The 18,544-nt window shown below is 36.7% G+C and overlaps 1 protein-coding gene across 9 annotated transcripts in view; it reads left to right on the forward strand.

Annotated features, from left to right (window-relative positions):
• MFN1 (mitofusin 1) overlaps positions 1-18,544 on the forward strand; it is a 47,149-nt gene that overhangs the window by 10,199 nt on the left and 18,406 nt on the right. For all 9 annotated transcript variants that reach the window (XM_063621768.1, XM_063621770.1, XM_063621772.1 and 6 more), the window contains exons 4-10: positions 1,238-1,400; positions 4,753-4,877; positions 6,710-6,818; positions 7,538-7,645; positions 9,850-10,003; positions 10,451-10,518; positions 17,734-17,855. In XM_063621768.1, coding sequence (XP_063477838.1) covers positions 1,238-1,400; positions 4,753-4,877; positions 6,710-6,818; positions 7,538-7,645; positions 9,850-10,003; positions 10,451-10,518; positions 17,734-17,855 — 849 coding nt within the window. The remainder of the gene's footprint in view (positions 1-1,237; positions 1,401-4,752; positions 4,878-6,709; positions 6,819-7,537; positions 7,646-9,849; positions 10,004-10,450; positions 10,519-17,733; positions 17,856-18,544) is intronic.

Genomic DNA, 18,544 nt, shown 5'->3' on the forward strand with positions numbered 1-18,544 from the left:
AAGATAGGATGCTTTTGCAGTGAACCAAAAGGCTCCCAGTAGTATCTGGGACTTGGGTTGACTTAATGGAAAGCAAGTCCCCGAAGTGAGTATGAGTTGTTCTTTGCATTTCAGAGCCATCAAAAGTGTCCTTTTTCCTATGACTGCATAACAGATTACCCAAAACTTAGCAACTTAACAGCCATTTTATTATGTTCAGTGATTCTGTGAGTCAAGAATACAGATAGGGCACAGCGGGGATGTCTTGTCTTTGCTCCGTGGACTCTGGAGCCTTAACTGAGAAGGTGTGAAGATTGGGGTGGCTCAACAACTGAGGGTTGAAATAATCTTAAATCTTCACTCACATGTCTGGGACCTCGGCTGGAATGGTTCAAAGACTAGGACTGTTGAGTAGAGCACTACTCAGAGCTCTCCATTTAGCTTGACTTCCTTGCAGCACAGCAGACTCGGGGTAAGTGGACTGTTTACATGGCAAGGCTCCAAGCGCATATATTCCAGGGAACAAGATAGAAGAAGCTACATTGCCTTTTATGACCTAGTCTTGGAAGTCACCCAGTGTCACTCCTTTTTTTTTTTGAGACTCAGTCTGGCTCTGTCACCCTTGGAGTGCAGTGGCACAATCTTGGCTCACTGCAACCTCCACCTCCTGGGTTCAAGCGATTCTTCTGCCTCAGTCTCCTGAGTAGCTGGGATTACAGGGCCCCCCCCAACACCTGGCTATTTTTTTGTATTTTTAGTAGAGATGGGGTTTCACCATGTTCAGGCTGGTCCCGAACTCCTGACCTCAAGTGATCCACCCACCTTGGCTTCCCAAAGTGCTGGGATTACAGGCGTGAGCCACTGTGCCTTGCCACCCACTGTCACTTCTAATGTGCATTATTTGTTGAAGCAGTCACAAACCATCCCAGATTTAAGGAGATGAGATATTAGACCCCATTTTGTGATGGGAGTAGTGTTGCAGAATTTTGACCTGTGATTTCAAATTGTCACAAAAAGCAAGAAAAGTTGAGGATACTACTATGAGAAAGGTGGGATTTGTCTTCTTGCACTTTATTTTTTCTGAAATGTACATTGCTAGTATTTGTGTAAGCCAAGTGGTCAATCTTTTCATAAAAATGCAGTCTTAAGAAATCTTAACCAAATTTGGATTTTAAAAAAAGTTGATTATTAGACCCAGTGAAAGCATTAATTTTTTTACTGTTATGTTTTGTTTTTCATGATTTTGTATATTCTTCAGGACAAGCAGTGGGAAGAGCTCTGTTATCAATGCAATGTTGTGGGATAAAGTTCTCCCTAGTGGGATTGGCCATATAACCAATTGCTTCCTAAGTGTTGAAGGAACCGATGGAGATAAAGCCTATCTTATGACAGAAGGATCAGATGAAAAAAAGAGTATGAAGGTATGATCTTTAACCTTTAGCAGAATAATATACCTGAAACAATGTCCTGAACTTACTCTTTAATAACATTGTTATAGATGTCTGCATCGCTGACATCTTATAAAAAGAACCGTTAATATTTCTTTCTTTTTTTTAGATGGAGTTTCGCTTTTGTCACCCAGGCTGGAGTGCAATTGCACGATCTCGGCTCACTGCAACCTCTGCCTCCCGGGTTCAAGCGATTCTCCTGCCTCAGCCTCCCAAGTGGCTGGGACTACAGGTGTGCGCCACCACACCCGGCCAATTTTTGTATTTTTAGTAGAGACGGGGGTTTTACCATCTTGGCCAGGCTGGTCTCAAACTCCTGACCTCATGATCCACCCACCTTGGCTTCCCAAAGTGCTAGGATTATAGGCATGAGCCACTGCACCTGGCCTTTTTTTTTTTTTTTTTTGACACTGAGTCTCACTCTGTCGCCCGGGCTAGAGTACAGTGGCATGCGATCTTGGCTCGCTCCAACCTCTGCCTCTCGGGTTCAAATGATTCTCCTGCCTCAGCCTCCCGAGTAGCTGGGATTACAGGTGTGCGCCACCATGCCCAGCTAATTTTTGTACTTTTTTTTTTTTTTTTTTTTTTTTTTTAGTAGAAACGGGGTTTCACCATGTTGGCCAGGCTGGTCTTGAAGTCTTGACCTCAGGTGATCCACCCACCTCAGCCTTCCAAAGCACTAGGATTATAGGCATGCACCATCACACCCGGCCAAAAAGAACTGTTAATATTTCTAACTTTGAAAGCCATCACTAAATATTTTGAGTCTTCTAAATTTTTTTTTTTTTACTTCGTAGCGAAATTAGTGAAAGAATAAAACCTGTCCTTAATTTAAGGTATTATTAGAATTAACAAGTTTTTTAAATCTACCATTCCAGTGAGACTAACATTATTTTATTTATTTATTTGTTTTTAGATGGAGTCTTGCTCTGTTGCCCAGGCTGGAGTGCAATGGCACGATCTCAGCTAGCAACCTCCACCTCCTGGGCTCAAGCAATTCTCCCGCCTCAGCCTCCCAAGTAGCTGGGATTACAGGCACGCACCACCACACCTGCCTAATTTTTGTATCTTTAGTAGAGATGGGGTTTCACCATATTGCCCAGGCTGGTCTTGAACTCCTGACCTCAGGTGATCCACCCGCCTTGGCCTCCCAAAGTGCTGGGATTACAGGTGTGAACCACCACGCCTGGCCAAGACTAACATTATTGAAGTGTATCATTGCTATTTAATCGTGTATCATTGCTGTTTAATCTCAAATTTGTCCCACCTTGGCCTCCCAAAGTGCTGTGGTTACAGGCTTGTGCCACCATGCCTGGCCTCCGATTTGTCCTTTTAAAACAGAATTGCTTAAGAAATTGGGCCCTGGAATCTGTTTTTGATATGTATCTGTGTCTTTAGAAACTGTCTTACCTCAGGAGTATGTGGTAAATATATTTATGAATAAATATTTTAACTTTATCAGATGAGGGCCAATGGCAATTCCCTACCTTTCATACATTTCTCAATTCAGTGCCACTAGACTCCTTCAGCCAAAAAAAGCATAAAAGGAAAAACAAATTAGGATGCAAGATGTTGACTCTGGACTGAAAGCAGTTAGTTAAGGCACTGTTTCTCATTGTGGTCACTTTCTCTTGAGTCTAAAAAGATCTCTTCCACAAACACAAAAGTTCAGTGCTTGAAGATCCATGCTATTTTATTTCTTGGTAAAGTCATGGGTGGTTCTTGCTCTGTGAATTTGCTCTTTGATGTATATCAGGTGACTCAATCTGTAAGCTTTAGAATAAGCATAGTCTTCAGATTAGTTATTAGAAAAATAAGATGATGTTTATGAAAATACCATTCAAGGCTGGGCACAGTGGCTCATGCTTGCAATCCTAGCACTTGAGGTGGTCGGATTGCTTGAGACCAGCCTGAGCAATATAGTGAGACCCCATCTCTACAAAAAATACAAAAATTAGCCAAGCATAGTGGCGCATACCTATAGTCCCAGCTACCCAAGTGGCTGAGGTGGGAGGATTGGTTGAATCTGGGAGGTTGAGGCTTCAGTGAGCCGTGATCACTCAGCCTGGGAAATGGAGCAAGACACTGTCTCGAAAAGAAAAGAAAATACTAATCAAGCTTTTAATTCATATAAATGAAGGAATCACTATTGTTTCGTGATTAAGATTTTTCGCAAATCAAAATTCAAACTTCTCGTGACTTCAGAGTCTCAAAGTACGCTGTTATTTTAAAGAAATCATCTCTCATTTTCCTGATCTATGCTCTTCCAGTCCTCTTCACACTCTTTTCCTCCTCCTTATTTTAGATTCAGGGGTTGGTTACATGTACAGGTTTATTACGTGGATACATTGTGTGATGCATTACGTCTGGGCTTCAACTGAGCCCGTCACCCAAATAGTGAATGTAGCATTCAGTAGTTTTTCAGCTCTTGTCACCTTCCACCTTTACCCCTGTAGTAGCTCCCAGTGTTTATTGTTCCCATCTTTATTTCTGTGTGTACCCAAATGTTTATGTCTCACTTTTTTTTTTTTTTTTTTTTTGAGACAGAGTCTTGCTGTGTTGCCCAGGCTGGGGTGCACTGGCGCGATCTCGGCTCACTGCAACCTCCACCTCCTGGGTTCAAGCAATTCTCCTGTCTCCGCCTCCCGAGTAGCTGAAATTAGAGGCACGTGCCACCATACCTAGCTAATTTTTGTATTTTTCGTAGAGACAGGATTTCATGATGTTGTCCAGGCTGGTCTCAAAACTCCTGACCTCAGTTGATCCACCCGCCTCGGCCTCCCAAAGTGCTGGAATTACTGGCATGAGCCACCGCCCCCGGCCTAGCTCTCACTTTTAAGTGAGAAGATGCAGTATTTGGTTTTCTGTTTCTGCGTTAATTGACTTAGGATAATGGCCTGCAGCTCCATCCATGTTCCTGCAAAAGACATGATTTCATTCCTTTCTATGGGGTGTTAAAAGCTATGTAATTTTAACCTATTTTAATAATGACATTTCTTCCATATGACTAAGTGATACACATTTATTTCAGTAGAATCAGAAAATACAAATAGGCAAAAATAACAGACTCCAGAACTTACATACTTCACAAAATCAGTTATCAGGAGTTGCTTAGAATTCTGTTGCTGGAGTTCTTGAGGGAACCATTTTTTTTTCTACTTGGAAATTTAAAAATTCAGGTTCTCAAGATTGCTCAGAAGGTTTTATTTCAGAGTTTTACCTTTTATACCCCTGTTTTGCTAAAATAAATGTACCACAATATTTTTAATTTTTATTGAATTTTATTACAAGTGGAGTTTATTTTTTTCTTTTCCTCCTGCTTTAGACAGTTAATCAACTGGCCCATGCCCTTCACATGGACAAAGATTTGAAAGCTGGCGGTCTTGTACATGTGTTTTGGCCAAAAGCAAAATGTGCCCTCTTGAGAGATGACCTGGTGTTAGTAGACAGGTAAAATTACATGTGGATTGCATTTTCTCTGGAAGTTTATTTAATAGTATAATACTGCTTACTTTAGCATATGGTATAAAAAATTAAAACATTCAGTTGCCACTTTGTTCTCATTAGCTAGATTAAGGAAGAGATACGGTATTGGTTTTATTTTATAAGTTACATAAAAGCACCAATTCATCAGTCTGATTCCATTTCAAGAAATTTTAAGGATGGCCACTTTTTTTGGCCAGAGTGCAGTGCTGCAGTGCCATGATCTTGGCTTACTGCAACCTTCGCCTGCCGGGCACAAGTGATTCTCCCACCTCAGTCTCCTTGGTAGCTGGGATTACAGACACACACCAGCCACCTCACCTGGCTCCATTTTGTTTTTGATAATGGATTTTCCTTTTAAATGGAAATGAGTGTTTCAGGTAATCCCTAGAAACAGAGGAGAGAGAAGATGTTCATGACACCAAAATATTTGATTTAAATACAGTGTTAATTAGTTTAGCTTTATTTCGTAGCCAGATTGTATCTATGACCCAGTCAGTCAAGATTGACAGTTGGATAGATACAAGAAAAAATGAATGAGATGTAGTATTTGGTACCAAAATGGGTAACGGTAGTGAACAATAATTGATTTTTATTTATTTTTTTGAGACAGAGTCTCACTCTGTCACCTAGGCTGGAGTACAGTGGCGCAGTGTTGGCTCACTGCAACCTCCGCCTCCAGGGTTCAAGCCATTCTTGTGCCTCAGCCTCCTGAGTAGCCCCATGCCTGGCTAATTTTTGTATTTTTTGGTAGAGACGGAGATTCACCATGTTGGCCAGGCTGGTCTCAAACTCCTGGCTTCAAGTAATCCCCCCATCTCAGCCTCCCAAAGTGCTGAAATGACAGGTGTGAGCTGCCGTACCTGGCTGAATAACAATTTAATTGTACATTTAAAAATAACTAAAAGAATATTGTATTGTTTGTAATACAAAGAATAAATGCTTGAGGTGATAGATACCTCGTTTACCATGTGACTTTTTTTTTTTTTTTTTTGGAAGCAGGGTCTTGCTGTGTTGCCCAGTCTGGAGTGCAGTGGTGGGATCATGGCTTATTGCAACCTCTGCCTCCCAGGCTTAAGCAATCCTTCCACCTCAGCTTCCAGAGTAGCTGGGGCTACAGGGGCATGCCACCAAGCCTAGCTAATTTTTTTGCATTTTTTTTTTTTTTTTTTTTTTTTTTGTGGAGTCAGGGTTTTGTCATGTTGCTCAGACTGGTCTCAAAGTCCTGGACTCAAGCACTCCCGCCTTGGCATCCCAAAATGCTAGGATTATAGGAATATGCCACTGCACTCAGCCCCGATGTGATTATTACACATTGTATGCTTGTATCAAAATACTTCATATACCTCATAAATATGTATACTTAATATGTACACACAAAAATTTAAAATGAAAATTTTTTTTAACTTTTTACAAAGATTTATTGTTGGCAAATTCTTCACTGCAGGTCCTAGTATAGTTGGTATATTAAATTTATATTTTTTTATTTGTGTTTATAAGTGCTTAAATCTTCTCTGAGCCATATTGGATATAGCTGCTTGAACCCTCGTTGTTTAGTATCTATTAGCCTAGTTTTATATTTCAGCCATCTAAAGCATAAACATTAAAAAGATTGAAATATTGAGCATGTTATTTGCTTTGTCAAAGATCACTAGGTTAAAATTTCCTAGGCTTCTTACAGATGACAGCTGGAAATCCTGTTTTTTAGACTTCAAATTATATATAAAAGCTGAAAAAATTCTGTAACCCAAATTTTCTTTTTAAAAAATATAATACAATTTTTATTTCACTCTCATTAGTCCAGGTACAGATGTTACTACAGAGCTGGATAGCTGGATTGATAAGTTTTGCCTAGATGCTGATGTCTTCGTTTTGGTCGCAAACTCTGAATCAACATTAATGAATACGGTAGGATTTATTCTTATTATTGTGTTTCTATGGTAGGAAATGAAACGGTGTCTGTTTTAATTCTGAAAAGCAAGGGAAATCCAAATCATGGATTAGAAATAACTTCTAAAAACAGGCATGAATGAAGGGGTTTATGTTTTCATAGAACCAGAAGGGCTGTTTCTAGTCTTTCTATAGTATGTAGTTCCCTGGATTTCTCTAGCAGTATAGGGCTTGATGGCTCTAGCTTCTGGTTATTTGTCAGTCTCAGGGAAAATGAGTGCCAGAAATTTTAGGATGCTTATTTCTCTTGAATAAAGTATAAACCACTCCTTCTTTCTGCCATCTATCAGGCAAGGCTTTTTATATTTTCAGTATTGTCAGCTATTTCCAGCTTCACCAGAATATACTCTAGGATTCGCTTAACTGTGTACACTTTAAGCTGCTGTCAGACTTAGAAGATTATTTAGCCAGATGTCTGGAGCCAGACTCATCTGAAATAAACTTTCCAGAGTTTAGATAATCTAATATTCAAAACTATAACATGATTTTTTAAAGTTGTTATCAGTTTTTTTCATCTTTGAAAGTTTAATGCTCATAAAGTGCTTTGGGATCCTTTGTCAGTGGTGTTAATTACTGTTGTCTAAATGGTTCAGACTTTCTCATTAAAATAAAATTTCAATTATAAATGTAAATTATAGTGAATGTACTGTGGGGTTTTTTTTTTGTTTGTTTTTCAGGAAAAACACTTTTTTCACAAGGTGAATGAGCGGCTTTCCAAGCCTAATATTTTCATTCTCAATAATCGTTGGGATGCCTCTGCATCAGAGCCAGAATATATGGAAGACGTAAGTTATTTTTTTTTGTAGGGTTTGAAATACAGTCACTTACGTTGTTGTTTGAGAAAATAATATTGCTTATAGAATAGAAAATTATAAGAACTATTCCATGAAAGAAGATAGAGAAAACCTGAAGTAGGTATGTGATAAAGACCAAGGTATGAAGTTACTTTGAGGGAAAATTGTGTTATACTATCTAGTTATTTCAAAGCTTGAAACTTCTTTTTTGTTTAAGTTGTTATTGAAATGTACATAACATAAATCGTAAGCGATCCTTCCAATTTGGCTTCCTAAAGTGCTGGGATGACAGGCCTGAGCCACCATGCCTGGCCAAATTTTACAAATTTAACACACCTGTGTCAAAATCCAGACCAAAAAGCAGACCATTCTGAACACCCCCCAGAACCTTCCTCTTACCTACCTCCTTCCAACTTCCCTTCTGTCCTACTTCCCAAGGAGAAATTATCCATTTCTCATGACTTCTGACCCCCTAAATTAATCTTTCTGGTTGTTCAACTTTATATAACAGAGTCATATAATACCTGCTTTTGCATGTGTTTTTGTTTTTATTTAACGTGTTTGTCATACATGTCCATATTATTGTGCAGAGCATAGTTGTATTGCATTCCCATTGCTGTATAGTATTCCATCTGTGACTATACTACAATTGATTTATTCACAGTGATGGGCATTTGGGTTAATTTACTATATTTAATTATGAATGCTACTGTGCATATGCTTGTATATGTCCTTCTGGTGTGCATATGTATGCATTTTTGTTAGGTAGTTCTCAGTGTGGAGGATGGACAGTTTTGACCCCCGTGGGATATTTGACAGCGTCTGAAGATATTTTTTTTTTTTTTTGTCACAATTGGGGTTTTCTGCTACTGACATCTAATGAGTAGAGGTTAGAGATGCTGTTACACATGCTCTGACACAGAACAGGCCCCCAAGCAAACATTGGCCAATCCAAAACGTCAGTAATGCAGAGGTCAGTAAACCATGGGTATATGTACTTAGAGGTAAAATTGCTAGATTACAAGTTAAGAATATGTTCGATTTTAGTAAATATAGCACCAGAGTTCTCCAAAGTGCTTGGTGTCAATTTATACTCCTGCCAGCAGATTGAGTTTCATAAGATTTCCATCCTCAACTTTTTTTTTTTTTTTTTTTTTGGCATTTTAGTCACACCAATTTTAGAAACTTAAAAAGATTGAAGTATCTGGAATTTGGACTATAAATAATAATTATTTAATTTGAGACTATTTCTGATTTTAATAGTAGTACGAAATTATTATATGTAGAGGACAAGATAAAAATAACTTAAACTATTCCATCACTGTTCACATGTTAAATTATTTGCTTTCATTTTTCCCCAATTGGAATTTTGTGTAACATCATGTTTTATATCCTCCTGTCATTAACTGTTGTCTTACAGTCTTGCTCTTTCAAATTGGGGTCTCCGAATTAGGAAGCATCACTCATAAATTATTTTTCCTCAAATATTTCAGCATTCCTATTTAGATTTATTTTTGCAAGTCTTAATATAGAGATCTGTCATCATAGCCATAATGCTAAAGACTAGTACTAAATCCTAACTTCTAACCCTTAATCTTCACTTCAGTGCCCAAGTGGTAATCTTGAACCCAACATTGCAATTCTAATGCCTGGTTAATGCATTCTCCCCAACCTTAACTCCCCAACCTTAACTTTGTTTTTTGAGACGGAGTCTTGCTCTGTCACCCAGGCTGGAGTACAGGGGCGCGATCTTGGCTCACTGCAGCCTCCACCTCCCAGGCTCAAGCGATTCTCCTGCCTCAGCCTGCCCAGTAGCTGGGATTACCGGTGCCTGCCACCACACCCAGCTAATTTTTGTGTTTTTAGTAGAGACGGGGTTTCACCATGTTGGCCAGGCTGGTCTCAAACTCCTGACCTCGTGATCTGCCTGCCTTGGCTTCCAAAAGTGCTGGGATTACAGGCGTGAGCCACTGTGCCCAGCAGAATTTTAAATAGATGTTCAAAAGACAGAATCGTTAAGAGAAAGATTTCCTGTCATCAAGTATCAAACTTCATTTATTAGAATTTCTTAAATTCATTAGTTATATGGTAACTTTTATTATATCACTGTGAATAAAGTCAGTATTGGTCTATAGTCGTTGGTTATTATATTTGCTTAAATTATTAGAATTCTTTTAATACGGTTTTCTCTGTAGGTACGCAGACAGCACATGGAAAGATGCCTACATTTCTTGGTGGAGGAGCTCAAAGTTGTGAATGCTTTAGAAGCACAGAATCGTATCTTCTTTGTTTCAGCAAAGGAAGTTCTTAGTGCTAGAATGCAAAAAGCACAGGGGATGCCAGAAAATGGTATGCATTAATTATAGATTTCCTTTTTAAATATAAAAATATTTAAAATTGGCCGGGTGCGGTAGCTCACGCCTGTAATCCCAGCACTTTGGAAGGCCGAGGCGGGCGGATCATGAGGTCAAGAGTTCGAGGCCAGCCTGGCCAACATGGTGAAACCCCATCTCTACTAAAAATACAAAAATTAGCTGGGCATGGTGGTGCACACCTGTATTCCCAGCTACTTGGGGGGCTGAAGCTGGAAAATTGCTTGAACCCAGGAGGCGGAGGTTGCAGTGAGCCAAGATTGCGCCGTTGCACTCCAGCTCTGGGCAGCAGAGCAAGACTCTGTCTCGGGGGGGAAAAAATATATATATATATATATATATTTAAAATTATAAAATCAGTAGCCTACCAGAAAATATATCTTGCTATATACTAGGTTTTTAAATCTTTGCCTGTACGTTACAGGTGGGGCACTTGCTGAAGGATTTCAGGCAAGATTACAGGAATTTCAGAACTTTGAACAAATCTTTGAGGTAGGAATTTTGTGATTGTATTGTCTAATACAAAACTCTTTCTTTGGTTGGAGAAAGCATAATCTTCTATTTTTATCATTTGTCTTTGTCAATAACTTTTGCTATTATTTAGTTTAGTTACTGACACAGCCAGTAAAATGTGGAAAGTGAAGAAGCCCCTGCAAAATGATTTGTAAGAATTGAGAATTAAAGAGTGTAATTTCTTCCTTATTCTTATTTTTATGTATTTATATATAAATAAGAAACTGTGTTTCAATATTGCTGTGTTGTGCAATGAATGAAATTCCCTGTATTCAATAATTTGGAACAAGAGCGAACAAACAAGCGTAATTGCTGTTAGAATGGATAATAGAGCAAAGTAAGCATTATCCTTTTTTTCTTTGCGCTGCATGACGAATAGAAGTATACAAAACATGATTAATGCCATTTGACAAAATTGTATTATATTTATATACTGTGTTGCCACATGTCCATTCTCCATATTTTGTGCCAAACATTCTAAATGAATAATTGAGTAGAAAAGAGCTTCAGTGTTTTCAGAAACTTCTAGGAAACTACTGAAGTGCTATTTTTTGAGACAGAGTGGTAGATGGGGAGGAAGGCTAGCTTCTTATGTTGCATTGTAAGTGTTTTTATTCAGAGACATTAAAACCCTACATTCGACTGAATAGTTCTTTAGATATTAACCTTCTGAACTCCTGTTTTGCCCTATGTAATTCATATCACCTTCCCACTTAGGAATGAACACAGTGACTTCAGCATTGAAGACACCTCAATCTGTAATTATTCTTATAAGTAGTAACTGCCTTAATAGGGGGGACATGAATGTTGAGTATACTTGGCAGGATTTTTAAAATAAAAAATGTGCTTACTATCTCTCATCTTTAATTTGATGAGAGAAAAAAGGTTATTAGACAGATGAAGACAAACTGGAAGAAAGCAAATCCACTGCCAGCTATCTCGATAAGATCTAATTGTTCAGAGGCTACTGGATTATCAGTAGATGTCCTCTCAAGCCAAGCTATAGGATACATGAAGTCCCGGTTACTCAAAGACCATTGTTTGTTTTTTTTCTTTTCCTTTTGCTTTCACCAAAGGGTTAATGCTCTCCTCACCTTTTTTTTTCTCTTAAAGAAATGGGATCTCCCTCTGTTACCAGGCTGGAGTGCAGTTGGGCAGTCATAGCTCATTGCAGCCTTGAACTCCTGGGCTCAAATGATCCTCCCACCTCAGCCTCCTCTCCTCACTGTTATCAGTTATTTCATCCATGGGGAAAATATGTAGGGAGAGGATCTATTCTATTTCCTTGTCTTTCCTTATTTATTGACCTTTGTATATATGTGTTTTATGTATGTTTATCATTGATTTCTTCTAAATTATACATTTATATAATGTATAATTGTGTAATGTTCTGTTACACATTTATACTGCTTCCATATTGGTTCATGGTATAGCTTGTGCTTCCCAAGAATATCTCATTGAGGAGGTGGGAATGAGAAGAATAAAAGACATGCTGTAGGGAATTGGTTCACAAGCCTGGCTGATCATCAGAATCACATGACATGCTTTAGAGAACCACAGGCTCCTGACCTATCCTATCCCCAACCCCAGATCCAGGGGGGTTGGGCTTGGTCTAGGAATCTACATACGTATATATTCAAAGCTCCCCAAGTGATTGCAATAATCAGACAGCCTTAGGAACTATTCTTTTTAAATGTTTTTAGAGGAAACTTGGCAGTTTATGTTTTATTCTAATGGTCCATTTGGGATTCTAAAATTTATGTATGGAAAAAATTGCTTATGAGCAGTAGCTTTTTGTTTTTACTTAGTCATGGAATGTCCAGCTTTAGAGTTTGAAAATTTTAAGTCTGAAATATCTAAAATGAGAAACAGTTAAAAATTACTTGAATTTATCCAAACAATCAGCTGGGCAAAAAATATTATGTCTGAATGTACTAAAAAGAGACAAAACATTTTTTGGTAATTAATTATATTGAAAGTTTTAGTCAGCTTTATTCCAAAACGAGTATTTGTTACTTCTTAAGTCAGTTTTGGTAATTTTTGATTTCTGAGAAATTGGTGTATTTCTGAAGATATATAATTTAGTAGCATAAAATTGTTTGTTTTGAATCTCTTGTTTCTCACTTCTATATTTAAATGTAAATGTATATCTACATATACATACACACACACACACACACACACACACACACACACACACACACACACACAGACCCTTAATGGGTTTGCCAATGATTTATCATCCAAAGACACAGCCCCAGCTCTTACGTAATTTATCACTTAATAAATATCATTTTTTGGGTTTCATTCACTAAGTTCTTTTTTTTCTTTGATACAGAGTCTCGCTCTGTCGCTAGGCTGGAGTGAGTGCAGTGGCGTGATCTCAGCTCACTACAACCTCCAGCTCCTGGGTTCAAGGGACTCTTCTGCCTCAGCTTCCCTAGTAGCTGGGACTACAGGGGCGCACCACTACACCTGGCTAATTTTTGTATTTTTAGTAGAGATGGGGTTACACAGTTTTGGCCAGGATGGTCTCGATCTCCTGACCTCGTGATCCACCCGCCTCGGCCTCCCAAAGTGCTGGGATTACAGGCACGAGCCATCGTGCCTGGCCTGTGTTCATCTTTAACATTGTTTGCTTTGAAGATGCATTGGTTTTTGCTTATTGTTCTTAAAGAAAAGATTCAAGATTGTGAATTTGTGACTGCAGCTTTAGGAGTATCCCAAGGTTTTCAGTACTAGTTTAGTTTTTGTTGTTTTTGTTTCTAATTATCCTTTTGGCATTTCCTTATCAATATAAGACTTTTTAAAATTCAAGTGTTTTGATTCATTTTATCCAATTTTTGGTTACTAATTTCTTGGTTTCTTTGTGTTGTGGTCACATCATGTGGCTTTTACACACATTTTCTCTTCGTTTTGGGGATTTGCTTACTTTTCTTTGTAGTCGTGCAAGATTTTTTGTGAAAAGAAAAACTGTATCAAGTTCATCACCTTTATCAATCTGACCTTTGCCGTGCACTTCTTTAGATTAATTTGATTCAAACGGATCTAAGTATTTTAAACATTTAGAATACTAAGTTAAGCAACGCTTGAAAATTAAATTGAGTAAAGCAATAAAAAAAATCAATATTAGCCTGGGCATTGGTGGCTCATGCCAGTAATGCCAGTACTTTGGGATGCCAAAGCAGGAAGATCGCTTGAGCTTAGGAGATTGAGATCAGGTTGGGCAAAAACATGAAAAGACTAAAGCCCATCTCTACCAGAAAAAGAAAAAAATAAGCCAGATATGATGGCTCATGACTATAGTCGCAGCTACCCTAGAGGCTGAGGTAGAAGGCCAAGAAGTTTGAGGCTGTGGTGATGGTGAGCTATGGAGGTACCACTGTGCTCCAACCTTTGTGACAGAGTGAGACTCTGTCTCTTTTCTTTCAAAAAAAAAAAGGAAGAAAGGAAAATCAATGTTAGTCTATTAATACATTTTCTTATTGTTTTAAAACTGTATTTGGAAAGTTTCAAAATGCATTTGGACTGCATTGTTCTAAAGGCAAGTTAGAAATCCAGATTTCTTTTGCACAGTTATTTCACCATTAATTCTTACTAGTTTTGGTTGTATGACGGGAGACAGACGTATAAAAATAACTTATTTAAAATGTCAGTGGATTTTTTTGTAATGGACATTCCTGGATGATAGGTGAAATTTGAACATGAACTGTTTGTTAGATAATAGTATTGTCTCAATGGTGCATACTCTGAACACAATTGTTTCGTGATTGTACAAATGTTTTCTTTCTTAGAAGACAAGTATTGATGTATTAGGTAATAAGCTTGTGATGTAGTAATGACCTGTCAAAATGTTCAGGAAGGAAAATAATACATAAGTATATATAAAAATGTATGCCTCTCTTTATATATATGGGGGTCATACATTTTATATATATATTGCAAGACATGTATTATATATATTACATATAATACATATATATTATTTATGTATAATATATATTATATATTTATTATATATAATATATATATTTATTATATATATTATATATAATATATGTATTTATGATATATAATATATTATATATATTTATTATATATAATATATATCTTTATTATAAATAATATAATATATCTTATATATTTATTATATATGATATATATTTATTATATATAATGTTATATGTAAATATTATATATATGTGCCCTCACATAGGAGAGAGAGTATCAAGCGTGAGTATGGAGGGAGGGGAGAAGTAAACAAAAGGGGCTGAATGTTCATATTTGATATATCTAGATGAAAGATATATTTCTTGCACTTTTCTGTTGAAAGTATATCAAAATAAGTTGGCAGTGATGAATAGCATGTTGTTAGATGTTTGTAGGGTCTATTTTCAAGGGAAATTGACAAGTTGGTTGGTTTTATGTTTTAATTACATGTATAAATTAATATTAATGTATGATTAGAGTTCCTGATAAAATAAGTCTGGGAACTGCTGCATATTATATATGTTCCCCATAGAGATTAATTAGCATATTAGTGTATTAAGGATGCTGAGAAATAACTTAGAAGGGGAACTTTATTTAAATTAACACTTCCCATACTTATTTGGAGTAGAATGTTCTTTTTTCAAGGTACCTCTTAAATATCCTACAGATCAGCGGGAACACCAGTATGGGATACTTTTTAATTAGAAGATTGATTATTTTCTTCTCTATACTTATTCATCATTATATATTTTTCAATCAGACAGTAACTTATATTGCCTAATAACTTCTGGAGATCTTTTCTGTCTCGTCTAGCTCTAACACTGTGCTGTTATCTACAAATTTGGATCTTCACTGCTGATATCTAGATCTGCTTCATCGAGGAATATAGGCTTTATTTTAATCTTTTTACTTTTAAAAATATTTTTGTGTTTATAATTTTGCGGAAGTTAATTTGACACATTTGTGAGGCATTTATTTAAAATAAAATCAATGCATTCTTTTAGTTATTAAAAAATAAGTAGTTTACAAATGTTCACTATTATGTAATTATTGGTGATTTTAAAGAATGTTTTATCTTTAGAATACTATAACTTCCTACATTAACTTTTTCAAAATCACCATGGGCAAAAATGAAGCTAGACAATGCAAGAAAGTAATGGCTTCGGAGTTAAATATTGACTAAATGAATTACCCTCATGTGCTCTATAGCTAAATAATCTGTTTTGTTTTCTCCACCTCAAACGAAATGCTGAAGAGGGGAGCTAAAATGGCAAAAGAGATTATAGTCTTTCTGAGTGCTCAAATAATTTCAGAGACATGAAGGCTAAGCACAGTTCGTAAATAGGACATTGAATGCACGTGTAGCATCCGGATGATTTCAGGATAACAAATGTAGCACTAGAGTATTAAGTAAATGCCTTCTGAAGCCTAAAAGACATTTATTAAAGGAAGGATAATAATGAACTTCAGGAAGCAATTACCACAATTTGTATTAGCTAAATATATAGAGGTTCGAGAAGATGAATTCATTGGAGTATCAGCAAATTAATATATCCCTAATTTTAAAAAAATTTATCATAGAAAATAAACATGTCTTTTATAAAACATCTATAGTAGTTACTGTGCTGTATTTCAGTGCAGAATTTGACTTTCTATGAAGTAAAAATGAAATAAGACAAATTGTAATATAAAAATTTTATAAATTTTTATTTCTATATTTATTTTTTGAGACAGAGTCTCGCTCTGTCGCCCAGGCTGGAGTGCAGTGGCGCTATCTCAGCTCACTACAAGCTCCATCTTCTGGGTTCTCGCCATTCTCCTGCCTCAGCCTCCCGAGTAGCTGGGACTACAGGTGCATGCCACCACGCCCAGCTAATTTTTTGTATTTTCAGTAGAGACGGGGTTTCACCGTGTTAGCCAGGATGGTCTCGATCTCCTGACCTCGTGATCTGCCCACCTCGGCCTCTCAAAGTGCTGGGATTACAGGAGTGAGCCACCACGCCTGGCCAAATTTTATAAATTTTATATGATAAATCATAGTAAATATATATTTATAGGATGGGCGTGGTTGCTCACTCTTGTAATCCTAGCACTTTGTGAGACTGAGACAGGCAGATGACTTGAGGTCAGGAGTTGAAGACCGGCCTGGCCAACACTGCAAAACCCTAACCCTACTAAAAATGTAAAAATTAGCCAGGCATAGTGGTGCATGCCTGTAATTACAGCTACTTGGGAGGCTAAAGTAGGAGAATCACTTGAACCTGGGCGGTGGAGGTTGCAGTGAGTTGAGATCATGCCATTGCACTCCAGCCTTGGTGACAGTGCAAGACTGTCAAAAAAAAAAAAAAAATATATATATATATATATATATATATATGTATGTATGTATGTATGTATTAGATAACAAGTATTCTATATATTGAAAATTGAAACAAAAATGTTGCGAAATGTGTCCATCGATATATGTGATGCATTGTGATGTATTTTTTATTTAAATAAATACGGTTATAAAACACTGATTTATAACAACTTTTAAATGGGTTGTTAGCTTGAAGATAAATGAGATAGGGCATGATTCAGGCCTTTGTGTACACACTATATTCTAATGAAAGTAATTACAATTATCTTCTAAATAGCTGCAGATATTTTTTCTATAAACAATTTTAGATGTTACATTGTTAAATGTTAGCTTTCAAATTCTTCACATTTTAACCTAATGAAGTCCTTTTTAGCAAACTTACAGGAATCATTGTATCATTCAGCTATTAAATAAGGAATTGTTCTAATTCGCATCTTAATTAAGAACTTTACTAGATTATATCTATTGCAAGTATGAGAAGAATCTAGATAGAAGGACTAGAATTGGATTAAAGGTGATCCAGATAAAAACAGTAATTCTAATGAGGAAATTTTTTAACATTGAAAATAGTACCGTTTATTTTTTTTAATGTTAGAGTCAAACCATTGCACATTACTGTGTAAAACTACACAAAGATGGTAACTTGCTGCTAAAGCCCTTTTTACTTTTGAATCTTTGTTATTTTTTTCACCTTTGTAATTTTAAGTTGTGCTTTCATCACTCATTTGTTTTCTATCTTTATTTCTGTTTGGGTTAAAGTTACAAACAGCAAGTTTTTGTGTTTAAATTCCTGAAAATGTTGCGATGGAATTACAGTAATGTGTTATGGCTTGGGCCCCTCGCAGGAGTGTATCTCGCAGTCAGCAGTGAAAACAAAGTTTGAACAGCACACTGTCAGAGCTAAACAGATCCTAGCTACTGTGAAAAACATAATGGATTCAATAAGCCTGGCAGCTGAAGAGAAAAGGTATGAGTTCATTTTGTTGCAACATAAAAATGTTAGTTTTTTTGTCAGACTTTTGTTAAGATGAGGTTTTAAATTGTTGTACTATAAATACTTTTTACACTGAAATCAACCTTGTGGGTTTAACTGATGCCTACTTCTATATTTTTAAGTGCATATTTGAAAGTGTCTATTTATTCTGCAACCTTGCACACATCATTTATATTCCCTGGACCTCACTATTCCTGTGTATGAATTGTGATTTTTAAAATGTTTTGTGGCTTTAAAATATCTTTGAAGCAGTGGAAGAACCATTTCTTCAAGCAGATTTTTATGAAGAAGTCCAAAACAGGTGATCCTCTTTTTGCATTCAATCCACGATCCATTTTTTACTATAGTCGTACATCGGTATTTTGAAATCACTATTTTATACTAGTTGTGTTTGTTTATCGCCTGATGAACAAACAAGGTGATGCTACCTGCCAACCAGAAAGTTGATTTGGTAAGCAGTACCCTTTATGTTATACTGTACGGTATTATTTTATACTATTTGTTACCTTGTAAAGGTGGCAATGAATACATGAAAATACCAGCATTATCGATAGAAAGTATAATTCTCACAAACTTGGTATGCTTGAAACACAGATCGGGATGTTATTAGATGTGACAAAAGTAATGATGTTAAGCCTCGATAGGACCTGCAGTGGACTTAA

Source organism: Symphalangus syndactylus, chromosome 17, assembly GCF_028878055.3.
Source record: "Symphalangus syndactylus isolate Jambi chromosome 17, NHGRI_mSymSyn1-v2.1_pri, whole genome shotgun sequence".
NCBI classification, from domain to species: Eukaryota; Metazoa; Chordata; class Mammalia; order Primates; family Hylobatidae; genus Symphalangus; species Symphalangus syndactylus.